This window comes from Vipera ursinii, assembly GCF_947247035.1.
Source record: "Vipera ursinii genome assembly, chromosome: 1".
NCBI lineage: Eukaryota > Metazoa > Chordata > Lepidosauria > Squamata > Viperidae > Vipera > Vipera ursinii.
This window is the reverse complement of record NC_139512.1, coordinates 42,422,846-42,450,844: the sequence shown is the minus strand read 5'-3', so window position 1 is coordinate 42,450,844 and position 27,999 is coordinate 42,422,846. Positions and strand designations below refer to the sequence as shown.

The 27,999-nt window shown below is 41.3% G+C and overlaps 1 protein-coding gene across 6 annotated transcripts in view; it reads right to left on the bottom strand.

The window, feature by feature from the left end:
• Window positions 1-27,999, bottom strand: part of TTC7B (tetratricopeptide repeat domain 7B) — a 137,127-nt gene that overhangs the window by 18,584 nt on the left and 90,544 nt on the right. For 5 of the 6 annotated variants that reach the window (XM_083350211.1, XM_083350207.1, XM_083350208.1 and 2 more), the window contains one exon: window positions 188-1,246. In XM_083350211.1, the coding sequence (XP_083206337.1) occupies window positions 1,025-1,246 (222 nt within the window). In that variant the 3' untranslated portion in view covers window positions 188-1,024. Of the gene's footprint in view, window positions 1-187; window positions 1,247-27,999 lie in introns of those variants that run through there. The other variant, XR_014490910.1, reaches the window with a different exon arrangement.

The window sequence follows — 27,999 nt, the reverse complement described above, 5'->3', positions numbered from 1 at the left end:
AAGATATTTGCCTTTAATGATTTAATCAATTAATTAGCATTAATGAATAATAAATATATAATGTATTATTGCTTAATATACTTATACATAATAGTAGTTCAACTGAAATGCATGTAATTTGGCCATGTCATGAGTCAGTTCTAATTATTTTCATCCAGCTATCAAATAAAAATAACAAGCATTGTATGCATTCAAAAATCATTTTATTATTAACATAATCTTTCCATTGAGCCAAGGTAGTGTATACTTCATAAGGAATGTCGGTAAATATTCTATTTGTAGCATCTTTTTTACATATTTCCATTGATAAATAAACTCTGGATTCACATAAAAAAGTTAAACTTAAATAACTAATATTTTCATTTCTTTTTTTTTCAACAGGCATACGCTGGTAAAATATATTCTTGTACACAACCTTTCTTCTAAATACAAGAAATAACAATTAGCTACACATCACAGCTATTAACAACTCAAAACAACCTTTCAGCTGATTTGCTGGGCTGGACTACCATAGAAGATGGAACACAGCAAATTTCACATTTTGATTCTGAGCTCCAGAGAGGTTGAAAGCCATGAAGAGAACAGGTCTTTGACAGGCTTGGTTAAAAATAGGCTTGCTCTGCCACTGAATTTTAACTTGAATCTATTATCTATTACTGATTCTATTTAGAGTTTTTACATAACACTCTGATGTCACCTAACAAAATATGGCACAATATCCATTTGAACAATAAGCATCAGGTTTAGAAATGACTATGTGGCAAAAAATGTAGACAATACATACATGGTGGCTTAAAGTGTGCATGTGTATTTATTTCCTTCTCTTTTCCAATTTTTCTTCACTGATTAAGATCCTATATTGGTTCCCCGTGTTGGACACCCGACAGAAATGAGCAGATTGCCTGCAGTTGTATTTGTTACCTCTCGGGGTGAAGAGCTGCCCCTTGGAGTCAGAAGGAAAGATTAGCTCATAGGCATCCTCACATTCTCAAGTTCAGCTGAAGCAGGATTAGCAGTCTGCCTTTCAAAGGATTCGAGGGATGATGGTGAAAGGGACAACAGGGCTACTGGCTTCAAGCTCCAGTGCTGTCAGGAAACATTCCGTGGCTGCATCATCATTACCCTGAGCTTGCAGGACCACCCCGAGGCCATTCCAAACCTCATGGGCTGTTGAGTTCACCTGGACAGCATCCCGAAGGATCTTCTCGGCCAAGCTGTACCGGCCAAGCTGATGAAGAATTAGAGCCTAGAGGGAGAAAATGGAAGTAGTATTAAAAACAACCGCAATCAAATCCGAATATGAAAAAGAACAGTATAACTGTACTGAATGCAACTGGTTAAGTCCATACGGCAATAAGGCTAGATAAGAGAGGAAGGAGGGCAACCATTGACAATCTGAACCCCTCCAGCATAGCAACTCATTTCAAATTCCTGACATATGAATTATTTCTTTATTTTATATTCCATGTTTATTATCATTTTTATAAATAACTCAAGGTGGCGAACATACCTACCGTAATATGAATTCCTCCTCCTACTTCCCCCACTTTTTGTGGGGTGAGCTGGGCTAAGAGAAAGCGATGTATCCAAGATCACCCAGCAGGCTTTCATGGCTATGATCTTATGGTCTCCCAGTTTCTAGCCTCATGCCTTAACCACTAGCTCAAACTGGCTCTCTTATATTATGGCTTTTATTAGTTTTTTTGTTATTTATTTCATGATCTTCTGTATTCCATATATTTCCTGACTTTCTATGTTCATATCTATGTTTAAGCATACTGTATAGTCCAAAAGGAATACTTCCAAAAATTTATTGAGCTTTCTGTAACAACATTTCAATTTCAAGACCTCTAGCGGGTCAGGAGTTTCGGGCAGAAAAGATGAGAGAAACAGCTTACTTTTGGAATGTCACAAATACTTCCTGTAACTTTGCAAATAAGTGAAGTTAGTAACTCGCAGAATTATTACCATACCAACTACCCAAATATATTGTAACAGGCTATGAGAATCATCTTGAGACACAGAAACAGGAAGAGCTGCAGCCTGGATAATGGTAAGAAAAAAAGGTATCTCAGCCCACAAGAAGGGATGGGGGCAAGGAAAGCATCCGACAGGAGACTCTGTCTAGTTGTCCAGAAAGTAAAGGAAAGGCTGGGAGAAGTGCTTTCAAATTCGCAAGGCTGATAATCAGCCTTTCAGGAGTGGTCTAGACAAGCAACCAAAACTAGTACTAACTATTGTAGCACTAATTAAAAATAGCGCTAACACTATTTTTATTGTAAAGTTACAGTAACAGTATTTTCTGGTTGGGTATTTCTGGTATAAAGGAAAGTAAAGTCTCTGTAAAGGTTTTTTGATTGCTTATTTATTTATTTATCTATCATATTTATACATCCACCCATCTCACAAATGTGACTGGACAGCATACAAATAAAACAATTACAATAAATTAAAACAAGTATAAAACAACAATTAAACACAATTTAAATACAAATACTTAAACACTCCTTTGTGCAACTGGATTCTTGATTTTCTTACCAACAGGCCCCAATATTTGCAAGTTGGAACAAATACCTCTAATACCATTTTCTTGAGCACAGATTCTCCTCAGGGCTGTGTCCTAAGTCCGCTGCTGTTCACCCTGTTGACCCATGACTATTGTGCTCGGTTTGCCACCAACCATATTGTGAAGCTCACAGATGATACAACAATAGTGGGCCTTATTCATGATGACAAGGTGGAAGCTTACTGCAAGGAGGTTGAGGGGTTGGTGAACTGGTGTAAGGAAAACAGCCTAGTTTTAAATACCGGAAAAACCAAACAGATAATTGTCTATTTCAGAAAAGGCAGGCACAGCCACACTTCTCTGTGCATTAGTGATTCACCTGTGGAGATGGTTACCAGCATCAAATTCCTGGGTCTGCAGCTAACGAGTAGGCTGGCTTGGTCACTCAATAGTGAGAAACTGGTGAAGCAGGCACAGCAGCACCTGCACTTTCTGCGTCGCATGAGAAAAGCACATCTTCCTTCCCCTGTCCTGACCACTTTCTACAGGGGGACGATTGAGAGCATCCTGTCATACAGCATCACAGTCTGGTTTGGAAGCATCACTGCTTCAGACAGGAAGGCGGTGCACAGAGTAGTGAGGATGGCCGAAAAGATCATTGGCAGTTCCCTCCCTCCCATCCAGGACATAGCACAGAAGCGTTGCTTGAGCAGGGTCCGTAAGATTATCTGGGATACTTCATATCCTCTTCACGACCTGTTTTCCTTGTTACCTTCTGGGAGGAGGCTTCGTGGTATCCCTAGCAGAACATCCAGATTCAGCCATAGTTTCATTCCATACAGCATTAACCTTGTGAACTCTCAAGCTTCCTCCTTCCATTATATATTCAAGTTGGACAGTATTTAATATTTGTTATGTATATGTAGGGGTGAGGGCCTATACATATGTTGTATATAATATGTTTAGGTGTCATGTATGTGTTTCACTTTGAGAGCAGGCAACTAAATTTCATTTTTGATGTGCGTCATTGTGCCAATGACAATAAAGATTATCTTATCTTAACATCCAAATCACATTTTGTCCTTGATCTATCTACTGTACATTTTTGATGTGTGCCATTGTACCCACAGTAAAAAAATGACAATAAAGATTATCTTATCTTATCAAGCCAGATTGCTTTTAGGCATAAATAAGTTGTAGTGCTGTAATTCACCACTAGATGTTATCAATGCCACTTTCTGGTTTTTAAATCCAAAACATATTGTTAAACTTTTCAAGTCTTTTTCTTTAGAAGGAATAAAAATAAAAAGGTCTTAAAAACACTTTTAGTCCCCAAATTTTGAATCTGTAAATATATTTTAGTTCCAGTTGAGTCTTATAGGTTTGCCAGTATCCCCAAGTATTAATATACCACTTTTCTTTTCTGAGGGAGTGGGGCAAAAATTCCCTTTCCCTCTTTCATCAGGGGAAATGCTTTGGGTGGCTTTTCAGGAAGAAGTCTCAAGATCATAAAGAAAGGATCAGGTCTCACCCAGTTTCATCCACGTTGCTGTAAAAATGCTTGGTAGTGCTGGTTGACTTCCGTAGTCCGCAGCTTAGGGCTGGCTACATGAATGCAGCCAGTCTTTCCCCTGCTGGTTGGAGGACTTCCTCAGATCAAACGGGGGGACTGCCCCCCCACGATCGACGAGCATCCCCTCCTCACTTGCCACCTCTATGGGGCGACGTTCGACCTTTTTCAGGGTCCCCCAGCAGGGCAAAACTAGACGCAAGAGATGGAGCCCCATCCTCAAGTTGTCTGCATCGCCACGAGATCCCAACCGGAAGTCAAAAGATAAGCTTTATTGAATACACATCTTGGAACTGAAGAAGCAAAACCAGCTCTGATTTTCCCATGTGAAAATCTGCCTAATTTAAGAATAGCTTCCCTTAACCCCCACCTACTGGGTGTTTACGTTGTCCAATTAGAGATCTTTGGTTTGTTATGGGAACAGTCCACTTCTCCATCAAACACCTGCATTAGAGACCTTGGCACCCTTGTAGGCTCTCATGGTCCATGAATGGCTTCTTAGAATACAATTTCCTCCCTATGCTTTCTACTCCTCCCCCATTTCTATGGCAAGTTGAGTAGTGAAAGAAGTTAGCACGCATCTTAAGAGATTCAGTCTTGACAATTATGTTTTTTCTTTGTATGATTGAAATCTTATAGGAATTTTGTACTACCCCATTCATAATCATTCCTAATTTTTACATCAAGGGGATGTAATGAATCTCTTGAATTTTGTGTGCAATGGAATGTAATGGGAGATAGGAAGCTCTATTGCAGAAACAGAAATTAATTTGTTTTGGTTCAGCCTATATACCAATTATGGTAATTTGAGGCTCCAGTTTTCTTTTGTATAGCTTCCATTTTCTCCTCTGAACTGAGCACTAAACATTGGCACAGCTTCTTGTTGCTGTGCAGGAAATATGCACACTATAAGTCTAATACAAACTTTTCATAGGTTTTTATAAAACAAAGGGAAATCTCAAAAGTATCCATCAAGTCTAGAGACAACATGAAATTGACAACTCTTTTGCATCTTTGTCTAATACAATATAATCCTCACTCCTGCCAAATGCAGCTCCTGGTGATCAAAAGTTTGCAATGGCTACAGGCTAGGGATTGAGAGCCTAGAGGTCCTTAAGATATTTTGGACTTCAACCATAAAACAACTATCAATATCTGCTCTGTAAAGAATAAGGATGGGGCATGGTTCTAATTTAGGTTGCTGTGGTCCTTGTGATCATACTTCCTGGTTGTCAAAGGCTTGAAAGAGACAAAGATGATCTTGTAAGAAATTTTCTGGCAGTGAGAACACTTGCTTCCTGAAGTTGTGAATGCTCCATTGTTGGAGATTTTCAAGAAGAGATTGGGCAATCATTTGGCATAAGATCTGCTCAAGCAGGGGATTGGATTAGCAGATCTGCAAGGTCCCTTCCAACACTATGATTCTATAATTCTAAGGCTAACTCACAGGGTGATTTAAAATAATTAAACGCTGTATTCTTTTAACTCACAATTCTTAATAATTAATTAGAAGTTAGGAATGGCTGATTTGTAATTTTCAAGACTCATTTTAATCCCACATATCATTTATGTTAAAAGTCATGATCTTAAATTACACTTCTAATGTTTTCAGCTTTACATATCACTTATGATCATAACCACAAAGCCATGCTCAAAAAAACTTGAAGGAGCTTTAGGTAGACATGTATATCCCTTACCTCCAAATACTAATTCATGTGGAGGCATAAACAGCAGGAGACATATTCACATAAAAATGGGAATGTTTCAAACCATAACTTTAAAGAATTCCCTTTTATGTCTCCTAAAAACAAGGATCTAAACTTTTAAAGCAGGGGGAGGCTAGTTTTGGCTCAATACTACTACACAGATCCTTCCAGATCCTGAACAGAACAGTAATCCTTGTCCCTCCAGCTATCCTTTCACAATCCAAAACTAAGCTGCCTTGCTGCTTGCCAAACTAGCTCCTAGGTATTCCCCTGCAGAGCAGCAAAATCTCCCTGGTAAACAGCTGACCCATTTTTGGTGGGCTCCTAGAAAGACATGCGGGGAAGCACAATAGCTTTCAACAAGCCCTTCTAAATAGATGTTTGCTGAGCTGCAGGTAAGTACAGCAACCTCTGCTTTGAAGCATTGTAGCTAAGAGTCTGCCCAGTCAAACCAGAATTATATATGGCTCTATTGTTCATTGAATCCATTGAAGCAGACAGAATATTGTTTGCACACAACATATGTGTCCACTATGCTCTTCTGTTTACTTAGCATGCCTATTCTTGCCTTTTTATCTACAATCCAGCCTCTGGTACACTGCATACATTCAAATGTGTAAACGCATGGGATGGTTAATTTTCCATTCCTCTCCCCGCACTTCCCCCAAACAAATCTCCAAGGTAATGAATTGCTGTTCCCTTATTAGTAAGAAGCAACATTTGTTTCAAAGGGAAAATGCTCTTTAGCTTGGTAACAGGAGTTTTGAAATGTCAACCTTAATGTTGCTGCTTACTGAACTTTCTCCTGCTCCAAAAGGGTAATGAATGTGAGAAATAAATCAAGACAATTTTGGGCAGTCCTAGGACAAAAGTGACAGCCTGAAGGAGAATGAAGATCTACAACTTGATTGTTGCTAACATGCTTCAGAATGCTACACATGCACGCAGTTACACACACACACACACACACACACACACACACCAAATGAATTCCTATTCAGGTAAATTTCTATTCATTCCAAATCAAGCATCGTTTTAAGAAGACCTGAAAGTCCTATTCGGGCAATAGCAAAGAGAATGTATTGGAGACAAAATGTTGAGACTATGTGTCATTCTAAGGCGGGGTATCAAACTCAATTTCACTAATGGCCGCATTAGCATTGTGGTTGCCCTTGGGTGGCCAGGTGAGCATGGATGGGTGGGCGTGGCTGGCTCAACATCACTCATGGGGGGATTCAGGGGTCTCTGGCAGAGGGAGTGGGACTGGAATGGGTGCCGGGGCCTAGTCCACTAGAGGGGCCTTGCCTTCTCTCTCAGGCCATACTGGGGGTGCTAGGACATCAGCATGGGCTGCCCAGGGCCCTGGGCGGTGAGCGCATGTGGGGCAGCTCCAGGGCCGGGCTCGGGCAGAGCAGGGAGGGGAGTCCCAGCTGCCTCTTGGGGACAGGGGGCTCCCCGCCCTTTCTGTTTGCCGGGGCCATCGGGGGTGTGATGGTGGGCGGAAGACTCATACTGTGTGTGTGGTGGAGCTGGAGGATGAAGTTGGATGGCGGGCTGAGAAGGCAGGAGCCGAAGTGTGGCTGTGAGGGCGACAGTATGGACTGTCTCACCGCGGCCCCACTGTCTGTCTTTGCTAGCCCGTGCCTGCCGCAGCTGGGACGTGATGGGCGACTGCTTCTGGTGGGCCGGATCACAATCCTCCCCCCCCCCACACACACCTCTGCCTCAGCCTGTCACTTGGAAGGCCAGCCTAGCAGCCGCAGTGCTCACACCCACCTTTGAGCACCTTTGCTTGCCTGCACCAGCCATGGCTGTGCAGGACAGGCCAAATCCCATGCCTTATCCCTCCGTGCCTCTGCTTGTCACTTGGTGGGCTGGCCCAGTGGCCTCAGCTCAGACCCACCTGCGTTGTGCGGGCTGTGGGATCCTGGAGTGTGCTGACCGATGGACAGCTAAGAGGTCGGCAGGCTGTGGCTCCTGCTGGGCATAGCCAGTCCCCGTGTGCTCACCACCACCTGTGTGCATGCCCCGGGGGCGCCTGGCCAGGCTGGGCCGGCCCAACAGGCTGGATCTGGGCCCATCGTGGGTCACATCCAGCCCGTGAGCCTTGTGTTTGACATGCCTGTTCTAAGGCTTCTACTCCAATCCTTGATTAAGTGAAATTTTGAGGCCAAAGAATAATTGCACATGTGATTAAATGCAATTCAAAGTTATGACAGCTCTAAATGAACAGCGATGAGGATTGTTCTTCATAGTTTAGCCATCCTGGCACCTCTGTGATCCCATGAACGTGATCAGGGTGCTTGGCAATCAGTTCCTGTTTATAATGGTTGCAGCATTCTATGGTCACGTGATTATAATTTGCAACCTTTCCTGCTGGCTTCCCATAAGCAATGGGAAAGCCATCAGGGAAGGTCACATGTTGCCCTTCTTTTTTTCTTCTATCCTACAGGTTACATGACTTAAAAGAGAGAGGATTTTCTTTCTTTGTCCCAACCAGGAATGTGGAATTGTGAGAAGACATGTGTCAGAACCCAGTTGTTGGGAAAGGGGTGATTTCTTTATTCTAGGCTCCTGCGGGTTCTGCCATACTCCTGGGGGAGGGGGAAAGCTATGGGCGCTATAATGTATCCTCTCTGCTTTCCTCTATCTGCTTGCTGTTTGATCTATTTCCCTTGCTGCCAGCCTAGGGTGAGAATGGAATGTGCTTCCGGCCACCTGTCTTATCTCTAGCTGCGGAAGAAAAGGCGCGAAGACCTAACAGCCTAACAATCTTAGGAACAGCATCTTATCAACCCTGTTCTCACAGCAGGTTCACACCTGGATATTGTCTCATTTGAACTGACCAGATGGATTATTTGGGTGGGGTTTGCCAGTTACTCTCTTAACTATTGATTTGTGTGGGAAATTCTCAGATCCTGCCTTTTATGCCTGCTGTCAACTTCTCCTAATAAAAGTTCCTTTTGGAATGAAGCTATTCCAGGAGTTCTGTTTTTTGGGAAGAGAGATTGAGGCAGGTCCTTATAACATGCTACTCTTCCATTTTCTTCTTTGGCTTTTGTTGTGATGAGCTATGGGAGGTATAGACTTGTAATGTTCCTTAAAGGTAGAATATCGTCTTTTTCACATGGACTATGCCATCAAGTTGTTTTTGATTCCTAACAACCATATAGCGAAATCTTCTCCATGATGATGTACCTCTAACCAGTTCTTTCAAGTTTCCCAATGGAGAACTGAAATTGAGTCTATCCACGTTGCTGGTTGTCCTCTTCTTCTTTTTCTTTCCAACTTTCCCATCATTAGATTCTTTTCTATAGAGTTGGGTTTCTGCATGGTGTGTCTGAAGTAGGATAATTTGAGTCTGGTCATTTGTGTGTCGAGTGAGAACTGGGTTGATCTGTTTGATGATTTAGTGGTTTGTTTTCTTGGCTGCCACGGTATATTCAACAGCAAAGCTCAAAGGTATCAATGTTCTTCCTGGTCTGCTTTTTTATTTTCTTTGTAATAATTTCATTAAAGGTTAGAAATACAATGAAAAAAAAATTAAAAAAGAAAAATTAAAAAAGAAAAAAAACATTGTAGAGAAAAAGAAGGAAAAAAAAGACAAAAGAAATGATTCCCTCTACTTTCCAGATATTATAAACAACAGTTGCTTAATACCTAGAGATACCTAGTATCTCTTCTTCCTGGAACTTGTCTCTTATTAATCAATAAATTGTAAAACTTATCATTCAGTCCTAACCAACATTTCTAAATATTTAATTATTTGGAGATATTGTCTTGTCTTTTCTAATAATTCTCTGAAAATCTTTGTTAAGTTCCTTTCTGAGATATTTGTCTTTCTTGTGTTTAGCTTCTCTTCTTGGCAATTTCCATGGTTTGTTCTGACATCGTTTGCTTTTTCTTCATTTTCATCAGTCTCTTTACACATTCATTCTTAACAATGTCTTTAAATCCATTTCGTAATTCCTCTGGTTCTCTATCAATGAGGGTCAGGACTTGCTATACCCTTTCTAACTTAAAACACAACAACATTTCTACTGTTTTTCATGTCTTCAATAATAAACAATTTGATCTTCTGACTAAGTGTTTCATCCCAATGATCTCAATTTGCTGATGCCTAAGATTGTCAATTTGTAGTTGTTTCATTTAATCTTACTATGTTGAGCTTTTGTGTTTTTGTAATTAGGTTCACTTTCCTTCTGTAATTCTATTTTTGTAGCTTTGGATTTTCTTCTCCTGTACAGCAACATCACCAACTAGATGTCCCAAAGGCTTTAATCTAGTCACATCATAAACACCATTAGTACTCAGAAAGATCCTCAATGTTTCCTCAGTAGCATGTTGAGTGTCATCGACTTGAGTAGTCCATCATCCAACATTATATCGTTAATCATTTTATGATTTCCATATAAGGTCTCTGATTGCTACCTAACCCAGACTACACTATTGTAAAGTGAAAATGCTTTAAGACCTGTCTTTATACTTAATGACATCTCATTCATTCTATCCATTTTCTTCAGGCTACCCCTTCTTTCTCCACCATTTCTCATTTTTTGGGGGGGGATTTGTTGTTAAAACAGAATAGAAGCAGAAAATGTGAGGGGATTCATCCATCCTATTCGTCTATCTTTCAGATGTACCTGTTGTTTTTTTTAGCATGCCATTATGTTATAACCAAAAGTAGTTGAACCTAAAATGATTAGAGAGGAGGAAGTAAAGGAATCAAGCAAATTAATCAAGAATATACTGTGGCTTCCAAATCTGGACCACAAAAAAATCTGTATCTCTTTGCTTTCATCTAATTGTCAGCTGGATTTGCATACAACTGGTAGATCTCTGTTCCCCACAGGATCACCTGTAATGTGCCTCAGCAATGAAGCCAGACATGAGTTTAATGTGGGATAGCTTCAAGTCAGAAATTGGCCAATTCTCTGTCATTCTTTCTCTTCCTACCAAGAATCAATGATCGGGGGGGGGGGGGAATCAGCTGACCAATCACTCTGCTGAATGGATGAGGAAGTGGGATGAATTTGAGGGACAAAAACTTGATGATTTATTTAGCCTTAATTTTTATTATTTACCTTACACTTCGATGATACAATTTCTTAGATACTGCCATCTAAAGGTTGATCAGTTACTGCACAATGCAATCAGATTAGAATTCTGACCAGCAATAATCTAGAGGATTTCTACTTTGCAGCACCAATGAAACTGTTTCTGAGCAGGGGGCTGGACTAGAAGACCTCCAAGGTCCCTTCCAACTGTATTGTTGTTATTGTTGTCAATCTTCTGGAAAGCAACACTTTGACAGAGAAACAGTAGATTTATAAGCCTATGCCAAATAATCCTCTCTGAAAAGAAAGCTGCCTTGGCAGTACTGATTGGAGATACAAAATCACAAAGCTCAAACCAGTGTTTTCAATGCTATTGTATATTTGGACTATTCTTTGTTTCCCTTCATGAAACCAATTTTCCTCGTGGTGGGAAGCAAAGTGCCTCATAATAAATATGGGATGGAGCTGAGAAGATGGCTGTTCCTGAATGTGTCACTTCCATGTTCATCTCTTCCTTTTTAGAAGAAGATTGAAAATTGGAATAAATAAGATGGCTTTAAGGCTGCCTTAGTAGCACGCAGAAGAATAGATGGACATCATGATGATATGTCCCTCAAAAATAGTAAACTGATTTCTTCCTCAGCAAACAGAACATGAGGATGAGCTCTCACTGTTAGAAGCATCTGAAAAAGAATTAGTATTTGAAAATTCAAATAGGTTTTTCATAGCTACTTTGAGAACGGGTTGAGGGCAAGAGTGAAGGGAATTAATTCCATGGAGGATGGAAGTGAGATGACTGAGAACAAACTAGTGAGGAGCAGGTTTCAGAAAATACTGATTAATTCTGACATTACAGAACAACTATGATCCAATAAGAAAGAAATACTTCCAAATGATAGGATATATGGTTTCATGAATGGGATCGATTGTAGGGTTTTTTTTTCCAAATTAAAAAAACCCTAAGAAAAGACTAAATTACATTTTTAATAGTTTGAGAACTGTGCTGTGCGGAATCACATGACAGTGAGATGAGCAACATATAAATTTTAATAAATAAATAAAATAATAAAAATAAAAAATGGTACAACTCTGAGGTTAAGAAAGCATTTTGTTGCCATTGTAGTTCACGCATGTGGAAAGTATTTTTCAGCAAATGTCTCTGTTGGTTTACCTTGGTTTATATTCCTGAAAATAGATTTTGATAGAAATTAGCACCAATGTATCCAATTAATTACACCAACCAATAAACAAGAGAGGGCAGGACAAATAATAGCTATACATTTAAGGAATCGGTACCATTTGCTTACTCACTGCTTCTTTTTCTCTGCTTTTTAAAGTTGGAAATAATTGGCAAATGATGGTAGTTGTTTTCCTTTGACTGTCTGACTGAATACTACAATTGAAATGGTCTATCTCACGAAGAGCAGGATGTGACTGTACATTTATGGATATTTATAGGGTCTGGAAACTAAATCTTCAGGTTTAGTCCTGAAAATAATCCCAGCTTTTGTTTAGTGACAAAGTTTTTATCAATTCAATGTCTATGATTACAAAGAATACATTTCTGTCCTCAGCAGTCTTATCTTGCTAAGCTACAAACTGATTTTTATACTTGGGGATGCTTATAAATAAATCACAGTTCGGAGAGGTTATGCTGTAATAAAAAATTATGTGTACATGTAACTTGCTTTGCTTATATTTTATGTTCCTATGCTAAAAGGCCTATTTGCTTATTGACCTAAGTTCTATTTCTGTTCAAATCATAACATTTATCTCAATGTAGTTACTACCACCTACACAACTCAGCTGCATGAGGACTGATTCATACATGCTTTAAAATGCATCTCTGCAATTATCAGAAGTAGAAAACAGAAACTAGCTCCACCAAATGTCAACATTTAAAGTCCAGGTGTTCAATAAAGCTTACATGGACCGCAATTTACCATACTTTCAAGGATTGCAACCTAACATATTTTCAAGGCTTTTATCCTTTCTATTATGTACAAAACTAAAAATTGCAGCCACACAGATGGCTTTAAGTCAGTTTACTTAAATAGTATAGCAACAAGCTGAACTAATCAGCTGCTGTTATTGCTAAAAGTCCTAAAAAAAGGCTGGACTAGTTTGCCTGACTAGTCGGTCATAAAATGAAATTCTAGATTTATAAAACGGTTTTTGCATGTCTATTTCAAGAAGGTAACTGGTGAAATGATTCTGTAACTTGTGTGGGAAAAGTAAGTACATGACAGAAATTGAAGTATTTTGAACACTAAGGGTAAGATGCAATGTGCATATACATATTTATGTATAACCGCATGATAACAGAGTTGGAAGGGAACTTGGAGAACTTCTAGTCCAATCCCCTGCACAAGTAGAGGACCCCATACCATTCCGTCTGGTGGCTGTCCAGTCTCTTCTTAAAAGCCTCCAGTGATGGAGCACCCACAGCTTTTGCGGGCAAGGTTTTCCATTAGTTGTTTTCACTTATAGGAAATTTCTCCTTAGTTCAAGGTTGTTTCTCTCTCTGTTTAGTTTCCATCCATTGTTTCTTGTCTTGCCTTCTGGTGCTTTGGAAAATAGGTTGACCACCCTCTCCTTTGTGGCAGTCCCCCAAATATTGGAATAATGCAATCATGTCTCCCCCTAGTCCTTCTTTTCACTAGACTAAAAAAAAGGTTACCCCGCACATGCGTGCTAGTCGTTTCCAACTCTAGGAGCCGGTGCTCATCTCCGTTTCAAAGCTGAAAAGCCAGCGCTTATCTGAGGACATCTCCGTGGTCATGACTAGACGCCAAAGGCGCACGGAACGCTGTTACCTTCCCACCGTAGTGGTCCCTATTTTTCTACTTGCATTTTTACGTGCTTTCGAACTGCTAGGTTGGCAAAAGCTGGGAGGAGTAACAGGCGCTCACTCTGTTACGCGGCACTCGGGATTCGACCCGCCAAACTGCCGACCATCTGATTGACAAGCTCAGCAGCCTAACCCACTGAGCCACCGCGTCCCTTGTTTTACTAGACTAGACAAACTCAATTCCAGAAACCATTCTTTGTATGTTTTAGCCTCCAGCCCCCATAATCATCTTTGTTGCTGCTTTCTACACTCTTTCCAGTCTCCACTTCTTTTTTATAATACAGTGGCCAAAACTGGATGTGGCATTCTAAATGTGGTTTCAATAAGGCTTTATAAAGTGGTACTAATACTTCACATGATCTTGATTTTATCCCTGTTAATGCATCCTAAGATTACGTTCTTTTTTGGTTGCTGCTGCACACTGCTGGCTCATATTTAAATGACTGTCCACTAGGACTCCAAGATCTCTCTAAGTTACTGCTATTGAGCTAGGTTTCACCTAATCTATATCTGTACATTTGACTTTTCTTGCCTAACTATAAAACCTTACTTTTCTCTACACTGAAATTTATTTTGTTAGATAGGGCCCAGTGTTCAAGTCTGTTGAGATCCATCTCGATCTTGAGCCTATCTCCTGGGATCTTGGCTATTCCTGCCAGTTTAGTGTTCTCTGTAAATTTGATGAGTTCTCCTTCTATTCCCTCATCTAAATTGTTTATGAAGAAGTTAGAGAGTACTGGGCCTAAAATGGAACCTAGGCATACCCCACTGCTTCCATGTAGATGTAGTTCCATTGTGAACCACATGTTAAGCGTGATTTGTCAGCCAGCTACAAATCCATCTGATGGTGATGCTGTCTATCCCAGGGGTCCCCAACCCCCGACCCACCACTGGGCCATGACTGGTTTGGAACCAGGCTGCAGAAGAAGTGGGCGAGCACATGCATATGCATTCCATTGGTGTGAGCAGCGGGCATGGGTGTCTGTGACTCATGAGGAACTATCCCCTCTCCATCCTGCCAGTCCGCAAAGTTTCAAGTTTCAAGTTTTATTTAATTTGTATACCGCCCTTCTCCTTGGTAGGGACTCAGGGCGGTTCACAGGGCATATATAAAAAAGACAATACAAAAATTAAAAAAGATTAAACCCATGCCCAGTTAAAAACCGTAATACAAATCTAAAACGACAAATTAAAACCCATAATCCCCCGTCAAGCCAGACCAGCCATTTCAAATAGGTGGGTTTTCAGGCCACGACGGAAAGTTCGGAGGTCTGATGCCGTCCGGAGATCCACCGGCAGTTGGTTCCATAATGCCGGAGCGCCCACAGAGAAGGCCCTCCCCCTGGGGGCCACCAGTTGGCATTCCTTGACTGGCGGCACCCTGAGGAGGCCCTCTCTGTGGGAACGCACAGGGCGGAGGGGAGTTGATGCCGGCAGCAGGTGGTCCCTGAGGTATCCCGGACCCATGCCATGTAAGGACTTAAAGATCGTAACCAAAACCTTGAACCTCACCCGAAAGACAACTGGTAACCAATGCAGCTCGCGGAGTAAAGGTGTAACATGGGAGTACCGGGAAACTCCCAAGACAACTCTCGCGGCCGCATTCTGTACCAGTTGGAGCCTCCGAGTGGTCTTCAAGGGAAGCCCCATGTAGAGAGCATTACAGTAGTCAAGGCGAGAGGTCACGAGCGCATGAATGACCGTACACAGGGCATCCCGGTTCAGATAGGGCCGCAACTGGCGCACCAGGCAAACCTGGGCGAAAGCCCCCCTAGTCACGGCCACTATATGATCTTCCAGGGTAAGCCGTGAATCTAGGAGGGCTCCCAAGTTGCGAGCCCTATCCACGGGGGGTAAGAGCTCACCCCCCATAGAAAGAGATGGAACATTTTGAATGTCCCGGGATGCCGGAATGTACAGCCACTCAGTCTTGTCAGGGTTGAGTTGAAGTCTGTTCCTCCCCATCCAGACCCGAACCGCCTCCAGGCAACGGGACATCACAGCGAGGGCATCACTGGGGTGGTTTGGGGTCGAAATAAAAAGTTGGGTATCATCGGCATATTGATGATACCCAACTCCAAAACCACGAATGATCTCACCCAGCGGTTTCATATAGATGTTGAACAGGAGGGGCGAGAGGACCGATCCCTGAGGAACTCCACAAGCGAGAGTCCTAGGGGTCGACCTCTGCCCCCCTGCCAACACCGACTGCGAGCGTCCCAGGAGATAGGAGGAGAACCACTGAAAAACTGTGCCTCCCACTCCCAATCCCCTGAGACGCCGCAGCAAGATACCATGGTCGATGGTATCGAAAGCCGCCGAGAGGTCTAATAGGACTAGGACAGAGGAATATCCCCTATCCCGAGCCCTCCAGAGATCATTCACCAGAGCGACCAATGCCGTCTCCGTGCTGTGCCCGGGCCTGAAACCCGATTGGTAAGGGTCCAGATAATCCGCTTCATCCAGGACCAGAGGGAGCTGATGCGCCACCACACTCTCAACAACCTTCGCAAGAAAGCGAAGGTTGGAGACTGGACGAAAGTTGTTCAATACAGCTGGGTCCAAGGCAGGCTTCTTGAGGAGAAGTCTCACCACCGCCTCCTTCAAGACGGTGGGGAAATAACCCTCACTCAAAGAAGCAGATATAACCGCCTGGAGCCAGCCTCGTGTCCTCTCCCTAGCTGCATAAACCAGCCAAGAAGGGCACGGATCCAATAAACATGTGGTGGAACTCAGCTTCCCCATAATCCTGTCCACTTCATCAGGGGTCACAGAATCAAACTCCTCCCAGATAACATTGACAGGACCGCCCGTGTCCTGATCGCCAGACTCTGCCCAGCTGGAGTCCAAACCGGTCCGAATCCGAGCGATTTTATCCGTCAGATGTTGACTAAATTCCTCGGCACGACCCTGCAAGGGATCCTCCCTCACCTCCTGATTAAGAAGTGAGCGAGTCACCCTGAACAAGGCGGCCGGGCGGTTATCTGCGGACGCGATGAGGGTGGAGAAGTAATTGCACCTCGCCACCCTCATCGCTGCGAGATAAGACCTAATATAGGTTCTTAACCGCAACCGGTCGGGTTCGGATCGGCTAGACCTCCAGCAGCTCTCTAGGCCCCGTTTCCGACGCTTCATCTCCCGGAGCTCCGCGGAAAACCATGGAGCTCGCTGGGATCTGCGCCGGGTCAGGGGCCGCAAGGGTACAACCCGGTCAAGTGCCTCAGTGGCTGCCCTTTCCCAGGCTTCCACTAAGGCATCCGCCCAGCTGTGAGCAATGGAGGCAGGTGGGGACCCCAGCGCCGCTTGGAATCTATCAGGATCCATTAAGCGTCTGGGGCGGTACCATCTAATTGGCTCCGTGCCCCCACGGCGGGGGGTGGCAAAACGGAAGACCAGCCGCAGGAGATGATGATCGGTCCATGACAGGGGCATAATAAATGGAGAGCCCCCACCAAGATCATCCAACCACCGTCTAGATAAAAAAAATCAGGTCAAGGGTGTGGCCTCCCTCATGAGTTGGCTCTGAAATTACTTGCGTCAGGTCCATGGCCGCCATGGAAGCCATGAACTCCCGAGCTAGCTCAGATGAACCTCCCAGGGATGGTAGATTGAAGTCTCCCAAAACTATAAGTTTGGGAAACTCAACCACCAAGCCCGAGAGGATATCGAGCAGCTCGGGCAGGGCTGCCGCTGTGCGACTAGGCGAAATGTACACCAGCAGCAAGCCCAACTGCGCCCCAGGACCAAATCTCATAAAGAGAGACTCACACCCGACTATCTGAGAAACGGTGGTCTCCCGCGGACATAAGGTCTCCCTAATGGTAACCGCCACTCCCCCACCCCTACCATGAGCTCGTGGCCGGTGTAGCACCCGGAAGCCTGGTGGGCAGAGGTCAACCAGGACCCTCTGGGCCCAGCCAAGTCTCCGTGATGCAAGCCAGGTCCGCATGCTCACCCTCAACTAAATCCCTAACGAGGGGAGCTTTGTTAACCACGGACCTGGCATTCAGGTACACCAGCCGGAGCTCAGGAGGCTGCACATCCTCGCTCCCGGGATCTCGGGGAAGAAGCAGAGGGTCGGAGCGCCTCACCGCTTGCAAATAGCGGGGACGGCCCTCCCGGTAGCGATACGGCCCCCTGTCTATCCGCCTGCTGCCATTCCCCGTCGTGGGAATTGATAATCCCACGACCCGCTCATGAGCCCCGGCGACAACGCCACTCCATTCTCCCAGCAAAGCTGGAAAGATTGGGGAACTCTGATCTATCCCACATTTTTTCAGAAGTAGGTTGTGTCTACTTTGTCAAATACCTTATGAAATCCAGGTATACGATGTCCACGGCATTTTGCTGATCCACTAATTCAGTCACTTTGTCAAAGAATGAAATAAGATTTGTTTGGCGTGATCTGTTTTTGACAAACCCATGTTGGCTTCTGGTTATAGCTTTGCTTGCTTTTAAGTGTTCGCAGATCTATTGCCTGATTATCTTTTCCAAGATCTTCCTAGGTATTGAGGTCAGACTCATTGGTTTGTAGTTTTCTGGATCTGTTTTTTCCCCTTTTTTTGAAGATGGGAACCACATCAGCTATTTTCTAGTCGTTGGTAGTTCCCCAGTGCTCCAGGATTGTTGAAAGATATGGTTCAATGATGAGAGTTCAGGTCTACTGCTCTTCAGAACTCTGGGATGTAATCCATTAGATTTCAGTGATTTGAACTCATCTGGAGTGGACAGGTGTTCTCTTACCATTTTCTCCCTTATTTTTAATTTGTATTCCTGGTCTATCTTTTATAATTATTTTTTTAATAGATTGGGCTGTATTATGTTTTTGTGTGAAGATGGATGAAAAGAATGAATTAAGTAGCTCTGCTTTCAATCTACTTCCTGTTACTTCCTTGTCATCTTCTCCCATTAGTGGACCAATTGTTTCCTTGACTTTTTTTTCTTATTTTTTATGTGTTGAAAGAAACATTTTATTATTTTTGACATTTATTGCCAATCTTACTTCATTCTGAGCCTTAGCTTTCCTGACTTCACCTTTGTAAGTTTGGGATATTTATTGGCATTCTGCCTTAGTTATGTGTCCCTCTTTCCATTTTTTTGTGCTTATCCTTTTTGTCTTTCAGTTTATCAAAGAGTTCTTTGTGTAAGAATGCTGGTTTCTTCCTGGATTTTTCTTTCCGTCCTGGTATTGAGCTGGACTGGACTTTTATATTCATATTTTTCAGAGTTCCCAAGCTTCTTAAATTGTTTTCCCTTTTAAATTTTCATCCATGAATCCTTCCTAAGTTCTTTCTAAGTTTGTTAAAATCAGCTTTTTTAAAGTCCAAGACACTAGTCTGATTATGTTCTATTGTTTGTGTTTGCATTATATTGAATTCCAATATGACATGCTCATTCTTCCCCAAAGTTAGTAAGAACCTGGTCCAGTATAGTTGTCCCTCTAGTTCCCTATTCTACCTTTTGGATGGCAAAGTTGTCAGCAGGTTGATCTCCACTTGACGCAGAGTTTATTTCCCAGTTGATGTCAGTGTAGAATGAAAAATATGCTTTTGCTTATATTCATTTGTTTTACTTGGCCAATTTTGTTTGGGAAACAGTTGTGGTGGTTATTCCAAGTTGGGATTCTCCATAAATATAAAGAACCCCAAAAATTTAGATAAACTTTGTAACTGCATATTGAGCAAACCCAAAATTTTTAATAGTCATCTGTTGAATATGTCTAGTGGCCTGACCTACATATAACCTTAAGCTATAATATATTAGTTTACATACTACACAAAGGAGAAACTAAGTAAACCACATATACAATATATGAGCTAGGCTATACATAATTTTGTCAGCAGAGCTACAAGACAGAGATACATATGTAGATTTGTTATCAGTGTTGTACCTACTCTATCAAACAAGCACATTTTGGCCAATTTTTCCACTTTTAAATAATTTTTAAATGTATCTTCTCAGATAAGATCAAGTGTTTGAATCCCGCAATTAACTGTAGATACTTATACTGTATTCACATAATTCAGTGTATATACATATGCATAAACCCAGTCACTTGGATAGTGAGAAGCATATACAGTAAATGTAATAAATAAATAAATATTAGTTGCAAAAGTATCATACTATACAGTAGCATCTCTGAAAATTATTTCTACAATTTAAGAAAGTATATACTTTGTAAAATATTGGCTGAAAAAAACTCTCCCCGACAAATGTAATGATTTCATGAAAGATATGAGTGACATAATTAAAAAAATTCATATTAAACGGAAGTTATTTTCCTTCCTTTTTTGTTTGTTATCAGTTAATAGAGAACGACAAAGCTTTTCACACAAGAAAGAAAACTGAAACATAAAGATAGTGGCAGGTATTTCTAGTTTAGTAATAATTATGAAAAAGAAACTAGGAGACAGAGTTCTAGCATGAAAGCTGGCCAGGTTCCTATGGGCTAGTCCCTCTCTGTTAACCCAACCTGCCTAACAGGGATGTTATTGTGGAGAAAACACCAGGAGTGTGTATTATGTACTTCACCTGTGAAAAGTAAAGGGCTGAATTTGCCTTGAATGCTGTGCCTAATTCTGAGCACCAAGATATATAAAGAAAACCTGGAATAAATGTGAAGAGCAGGAGACCTGAAATTCCTATGAAGGAATCAGAAAGATTTAGCTTTGAGGAAATGACAATACTTCAAATACCTGAAAAGTTCACATGGAAAATCCAAGACCTGCTCCTCTATTCAAGGTGCACAATAATGGATTTAAATGACAGGGAGACAGATTTCAACTGAAGCATTAGAAAAAGCTTCCTAACTGTAAGAACGGAGAGACCAATTAACTGTGGAGACTGTAAGTAGCTCTTCACTGGATATATTCCAGCAGAGGCCAGAGAGACATCTGTTTGGGTGACTTTAAATCATACACTTATAATGAGCTGGGGGTAAACTTGATGGTTTAAATGGCCTGCAATTCTGAGATACTATGACTGGATTTGCACTTCAAATAATGGCAAATGACCTGGATTAGGAAAGCACTTTCATACAATCAAATGCAGTGAAGCAAGTGAGTGGATGGCAAGATTTTCCCCCTTTTCCACGTCTTTTATGTAAGAAAATGGATTCTTTCAAGTTATGTATGAATTATGATGACAAATAGATAAAATATATGGGTCTGCTTATCAGGCCCACTTAAGAATTACTGCATTGATTCCAAGTCTGTCTGTTCCCAATCTGCTCCATTAGGCGGACTACAATAATGTAACTGAAAATTATCTACTGTATGGATCACCACATTAGCTAAGGTCAGCAACTTGAGGTCTAGGATACCATAGCAAATGTGATTCTTACAATGCTAATTGTAAAATCCCCATATTTAATTTAAAAACAAGTTTTTAAATTAAAAATTACCTCCAATATCTTAAAGACTTTGAATGAGAGGATCAGTATCTTCTGAGATTTTCCACTGTAGACTATTTGTAATATCCTTCTGAACTATGAGTGATCCATAAGTTGACAACTACTGCTACAATTAAGAGGATAATTCACTACATGGCAATTTACATTTTAAGTAATAATGTTCACGCTTTGAGATTGGAAGAATGGAAGCAAAAATGTGATAGATGTTAAAGAAACTGATCCTCCTAAGTCAAGTAGAAGAATGACGTCTCCACATAATTTTTCTCTCATACAATCCATTCACTTTTTACTTCCTGCTTGCCTTATTTAGTGCTCAGAAATACTTAACAATAATTTATTTCACAGGTACTTACAGCTCTAACTCATTTGCTCTATAAAAACAGAATTAGTCACTATATTTATCTTTTGTAGTTCAACTATATTTATATGTATCATGCTACACTAGTTCTTAAAGTGAGCCATTCATGAATCAAAAATTGCCAAACTCAGATGTGCTTCTCTACTTTCAATTTAGTCCAATTTATAAATTGGTATCAGGTACTGTTTAATGCGAACCAAAATTCAGTTAGTGCAACACTGGGGTTTTAAACACTAATTGTTGCTTGTGCAAAATGGAAAAAAGGAAGGTTCCAAAAACTTAATTGCCTATTTCCATCATTAATCCATGATATTAGTTGAGAAAATAATAGTGGACATTAATAAGAATGAAGTTTTTGTTTAGAAGAAACACATTATCAGTACCTTAAGGGTTTTGCAATGCACAGTGTCTCCAGGTGGCATCCCCCTCGTTTTTAGATTACTTACTTTTCAACTAATGCTATTCAAAATAAGAACTGAATCATGCATTATTTAGAGAATCCAAATCTCATCAGGCAAATGTGATAAACTGTATCTTCATTTACTTTAGAATGTTAAAGATCTGAGTGATTTATGCATTTATATATTCACAGAAAACAGACAAACATAACCAGAGATGAAAGCTAAGCTAAATTTATAGAGGTAGTCCTTGATTTACAACCATTCAGAGTTATAACAACACTGAAAAAGATGATTTATGATGATTTTTCAAACTTATGACCATTACACCATCCCCACTGTCACATGATCAAAACTTGGGCACTTGGCAACTGCCTTGTCGTGGCGAAGGGGCTTGCGTAATTCAATGAAACTATGAGCTATGCCGTGCAGGGCCACCCAAGACGGAAAAGTCATAGCAGAGAGTTCTGACAAAACATGATCCACTGGAGAAGGAAATGGCAACCCACTCCAGTATCTTTGCCATGAAAACCCTATGGACAGTACCAAAAGGCAAAACGATATGACGCTGGAAGTTAAGCCCCTCAGGTCGGAAGGCGTCCAATATGCTACTGGAGAAGAGCAGAGGCTAGTACTAGTAGCGCCAGAAAGAATGAAGCGACTGGGCCAAAGCTGAAAGGACGCTCAGCTGTGGATGTGTCTGGTGGTGAAAGGAAAGTCCAATGCTGTAAAGATTTTTTCTCCATAGGAACCTGGAATGTAAAATCCATGAATCAAGGAAAGCTGGACGTGGTCAAGCAAGAGATGACAAGACTGAACATTGACATCTTAGGTATCAGCGAACTAAAATGGACAGGAATGGGTGAATTTAATTCAGATGACCATCAGGTATACTACTGTGGGCAAGAATCCCTCAGAAGAAATGGAGTAGCCTTCATAGTCAATAAAAGAGTAGGAAAAGCAATACTGGGATACAATCCTCAAAATGACAGAATGATCTCAGTTCGAATCCAAGGCAAACCATTCAATATCACAGTAGTCCAAGTCTATGCCCCAACCACCAGTGCTGAAGAGGATGAAATTGACCGGTTCTATGAAGTCCTACAGCACCTTATAGAACTTACACCAAAAAATGATGTCCTTATCATCATGGGGGATTGGAATGCTAAAGTAGGAAGCCAAAAGATAACCAGAATAACAGGCAAGTTTGGCCTTGGAGTACAAAATGAAGCAGGGCACAGGATGATAGAATTTTGTCAAGAGAATACGATGGTCATAGCAAACACTCTTTTCCAACAACCCAAGAGATGGCTCTACACATGGACATCACCGGACAGTCAACACAGAAATCAGATCGACTATGTGTTCTGCAGCCAAAGATGGAGAAGCTCTATACAGTCAGTAAAAACAAGACCAGGAGCTGACTGTGGCTCAGACCATGAGCTTCTCATTGCAAAGTTTAGGCTTAAACTGAAGAAAGTAGGGAAAAGCACTAGGCCACTCAGATATGAATTAAACCATATCCCTGTTGAATATACAGTAGAGGTGACAAATAGATTTAAGGAATTAGAGCTGATAGACAGAGTGCCTGAAGAACTATGGACAGAGGTTCACAACATTGTACAAGAGGTAGCAACTAAAACCATCCCAAAGAAAAAGAAATGCAAGAAAACAAAACGGCTGTCTGAGGAAGCTTTGCAAATAGCTGAGGAAAGGAGGGAAGCGAAAGGCAAGGGAGAAAAAGAAAGATACGCCCAATTGAATGCAGAATTCCAGAGAATAGCTAGAAGAGATAAGAATGCCTTCTTAAATGAACAGTGCAAAGAAATAGAAGAAAACAATAGAGAGGACCAGAGAGCTTTTCAAGAAAATTGGGAGAGATGAAGGGAACGTTTAATGCAAAAATAGGCATGATAAAGGACCAAAATGGCAGGGACCTAACAGAGGCAAAAGAGATTAAGAAGAGGTGGCAAAATTACACAGAAGAACTATACAAGAACGAGCTTAACGTCCCTGATAATCACAATGAGGTGGTCATTGACCTTGAGCCAGACATCCTAGAATGTGAAGTGAAGTGGGCCTTAGAAAAGCTGAGCAACAACAAAGCTAGTGGAGGTGACTATTCCAGCTGAGCTATTCAAAATCTTAAAAGACAATGCAGTAAAAGTGCTACACTCAATTTGCCAGCAAATTTGGAAAACTTAACAGTGGCCACAGGATTGGAAAAGATCAGTTTACATTCCAATTCCAAAGAAAGGCAGTGCCAAAGAATGTTCAAACTATCGCACCATTGCACTCATTTCTCATGCTAGTAAAGTTATGCTTAAAATCCTACAAGCTAGACTCTAGCAGTATGTGGATCGAGAACTACCAGAAGTATAGGCAGGATTTCGAAGAGGCAGAAGAACTAGAGATCAAATTGCCAACATACACTGGATCATGGAGAAAGCTAGAGAGTTCCAGAAAAACATCTAGTTCTGCTTCACTGACTATGTTAAAGCCTTTGATTCTGTGGATCACAACAAACTGTGGCAAGTTCTTAAAGAGATGGGAGTACCAGACCATCTTATTTGTCTCTTGAGAAACCTATGTGTGGGCCAAGAAGCAACAGTGAGAACTGGACACGGAACCACTGATTGGTTCAAAATTGGGAAAGGAGTCCGGCAAGGCTGTATACTGTCACCCTGCCTATTTAACTTATATGCAGAGCACATCATGAGAAAGGCAGGGCTAGATGAATCAAAAGTTGGAATTAAGATTGCCGGAAGAAATTTCAACAACCTAAGATATGCAGATGATATTACTCTAATGGCAGAAAGTGAAGAAGAACCAAAGAGCCTCTTGTTGTGGGTGAAAAAGGAGAGTGCAAAACTTGGGTTGAAACTTAACATTAAGAAAACCAAGATCATAGCATCCGGCCCTCTCAATTCCTGGCAAATAGATGGGGAAGAAATGAAGATAGTGACAGATTTTATTTTCCTGGGCTCTAAGATCACTGCAGATGGGGACTGTAGCCAAGAAATTAAAAGATGCTTGCTCCTCGAGAGGAAAGCCATGGCAAATCTAGACAGCACACTAAAAAGCAGAGACATCACCCTGTCAACAAAAGTGCATATAGTCAAGGCTATGGTCTTCTCAGTTGCAATATATGGCAGTGAAAGCTGGACCATAAAAAAAGGTTGAGCGCCAAAGAATTGAAGCCTTTGAACTGTGGTGTTGGAGAAGACTCCTGCGAGTCCCTTGGACTGCAAGGCGATCAAACCGGTCAGTCCTAGAGGAGATCAACCCTGACTGCTCTTTAGAAGGCCAGATCCGGAAGCTGAAACTCAAATACTTTGGCCACCTAATGAGAAGGAAGGACTCACTGGAGAAGAGCCTAATGCTGGGAAAGATTGAGGGCAACAGAAGAAGGGGACGACAGAGAATGAGGTGGCTAGATGGAGTAACTGAAGCAGTAGGCGTGAGCTTAAATGGACTCCAGAAGATGGTAGAGGACAGGAAGGCCTGGAGGAACGTTGTCCATAGGGTCGCGATGGGTCAGACACGACTTCGCAGCTAACAACAATGTATTTATGACAGTTGCAGTGTCCCATGGTCATGTGATTATGTTTTGCCACCTTCTGACAAGCAAAATCAATGGACAATCCAGATTCACTTAACAACTATGTTACTAACTTAACAACTGCATTGAGTCACTTAACAACTGTCATAAAAATGGAGCAAAACTCTCTTAACAACTGTCTTAGCACAGAAATTTTGGCCTCAATTGTGGTTGTAAATTGAGGACTAATTTTCAACAGTATGGCATGCACAACTGAAAACGGTTACTATGCTATTCTCAGTCAAAAGGCTTTAGATTTGGTCCCAATGTCTCTGACCATCACTTGGATGGTCAATACAAGCAACTCTGTTGTGTTGCAGTTGTTCAATTATTTTTCAGCAGACTAAGAATATTGTCTCAGATATTAATAAAATGAAGCTGACCTTGGGTATGTTTCACCCTTGCTCTTCTTCCCATATAAAACAGTTAAGTTAGGAAAGAGAGACTGGGAAAATGGGGAAGGATAATGAAAATGTCTCTTTATAACAGAAGTCATAAATACTAAATGCAGTGAAGTTAAAAAATATGGTAAAAACAGACTATCCCTAACCAATCAAGAGGTGTGGTTAATTAAATTCTGGACAATTTATATTACATTCATTTCTCCCTTTTATCTAAAGTTGCTCTAAAACTATTTATTAATTCCTGTGCTATTCCCAAAACAAAATTATTTCTCCGTTGAATAAAATCTCCCGTGTTCTGATCAGTATTTCCCAAGAGCACCACTGACTTAGCAAATTAACTCCCTATATTTGTTGTTTTCCATCACCTCCAGTAATCTGTCCTTCTAAGATATGGAATCCTAAGCCAAACATTTTTATATTTTATACTTATGGTAAAATAAAACAATGACTTTGTCTACATTAGTGAACTGATTTCATACTTTGTTGCAACACTGGAAATTTTATTTCTGAGTCATTAATAAATGTATGAATTTTGTAAATTTGGTAACATACTTTGAAGATTTCTATTTGTTAAATCAAGCACATGAAATGAGGAGTCCAACAAATTATTGAGTGAGTTATTAGTTCACAGGTTTTTAAAAAATATTGGGGTAGCTAAGTGAAAACAAGAGCAATGAACCTCAACCTGTTTGAAGATACATTTTTGCCCAAGTGTATTTATTCAATTTATTATCAATTAAAATAATCACTTTTAATTATTGCTGCAGAAGTATACCTTCTCTTCCCCCCCCCCCCAATTAATCCTAAGGAGACAGCAGCCCAGGAGTCCCAAAGCATGTTTTCAGTGAAAAGGATAGGTTTATTCAAATAAAAAGAAAAATATGTTATTATTCACAACAGACCACAATAATATATTCTACTTAATGTTATACTAGAAACTATCTACAGGGGAGACATTGGTTATATAAACAATGAATGAAAAACACATTAATATCCATTTTAATAAATTAGGAAAGCAACAGATGTGAAATAAAACATGTTAAATGAAGATTTTGGGGGTTCTTTTGTGCCTTTGCAGTTTTCTTGGCAAAGGTTTTGGTGATGGTTTGCCTTCTTCCTAGGGCTGTGAGGGACTGGCTCAAGATCACCCAACTAACTCTATGTCTCTAAGGCACGATAGAACTCGTGATCTTCCATTTTTTAGCCTGGGGCCTCAAACTGCCTCTCAAGTGAAATATAACAACTTCGTGTCCATTTCTAGAGGTTTGCTAAGGGAATTAAGCATTTCTACAAAAAAGGTTAGATAGAAGTTGAAGAGAGGCTTCAGGCCCCTTCTTCAGCCCTGATTATCATTCTGTAAGTTAGCAAGCCTCATCACTTTGTCTATCCCAGATATTTAATTACAGGAAGATGCACATAGTAGTACATAAAGATATATTTTGTTCAGTGACTCTATTCAATCCTTAAGGCCCATCAGTCTGCTTCATTGTCAAGAAACAATCTACATCAGACATGTCAAACACAAGGCCCGGGGGCCGGATCTGGCCCGTGAAGTGGTTTCATGTGGCCCGCGAAGCCATCCTGGAAACAGTGAGGGAACGGCCCCCACTGCCTTGGCCCTGGCCCAGAGACCCTCCTTCTGCCAGAGACCCTCAGATCTGTCCCACTCCTGCCCAGGCCCCCATAGGCACCCTTGATGTGAACGATGTAGAGCTGGCCATGCCCACCCAGTAGGCCATACGCACTCTAGCCATGGCCACCCAGTAGGCCACACCCACCCAGTAGGCCACGCCCACCCTGGCCACACCCACCTGGCCCCTTGAGGGCAACCGCAATGCTGATGCGGCCCTCAATGAAATTGAGTTTGACACCCCTGATCTACATAATGGATAGATTATACTTTTTAAATAAGCTGATTTCACAGATTTGAGAAAAATAATATTCTAGTTTCATAGTAAGAGAACGGAAGAAAGCCTCTTGATGAATAATATTGTTTTTACTATTGTTTATGAGCCACCCAGATTATGGTGCTATACAAATCCCTTAAATGAATGAAATACATACATACATACATACATACATACATACATACATACATACATACATACATAAATGTCTATGAGGCAACATACCCCCC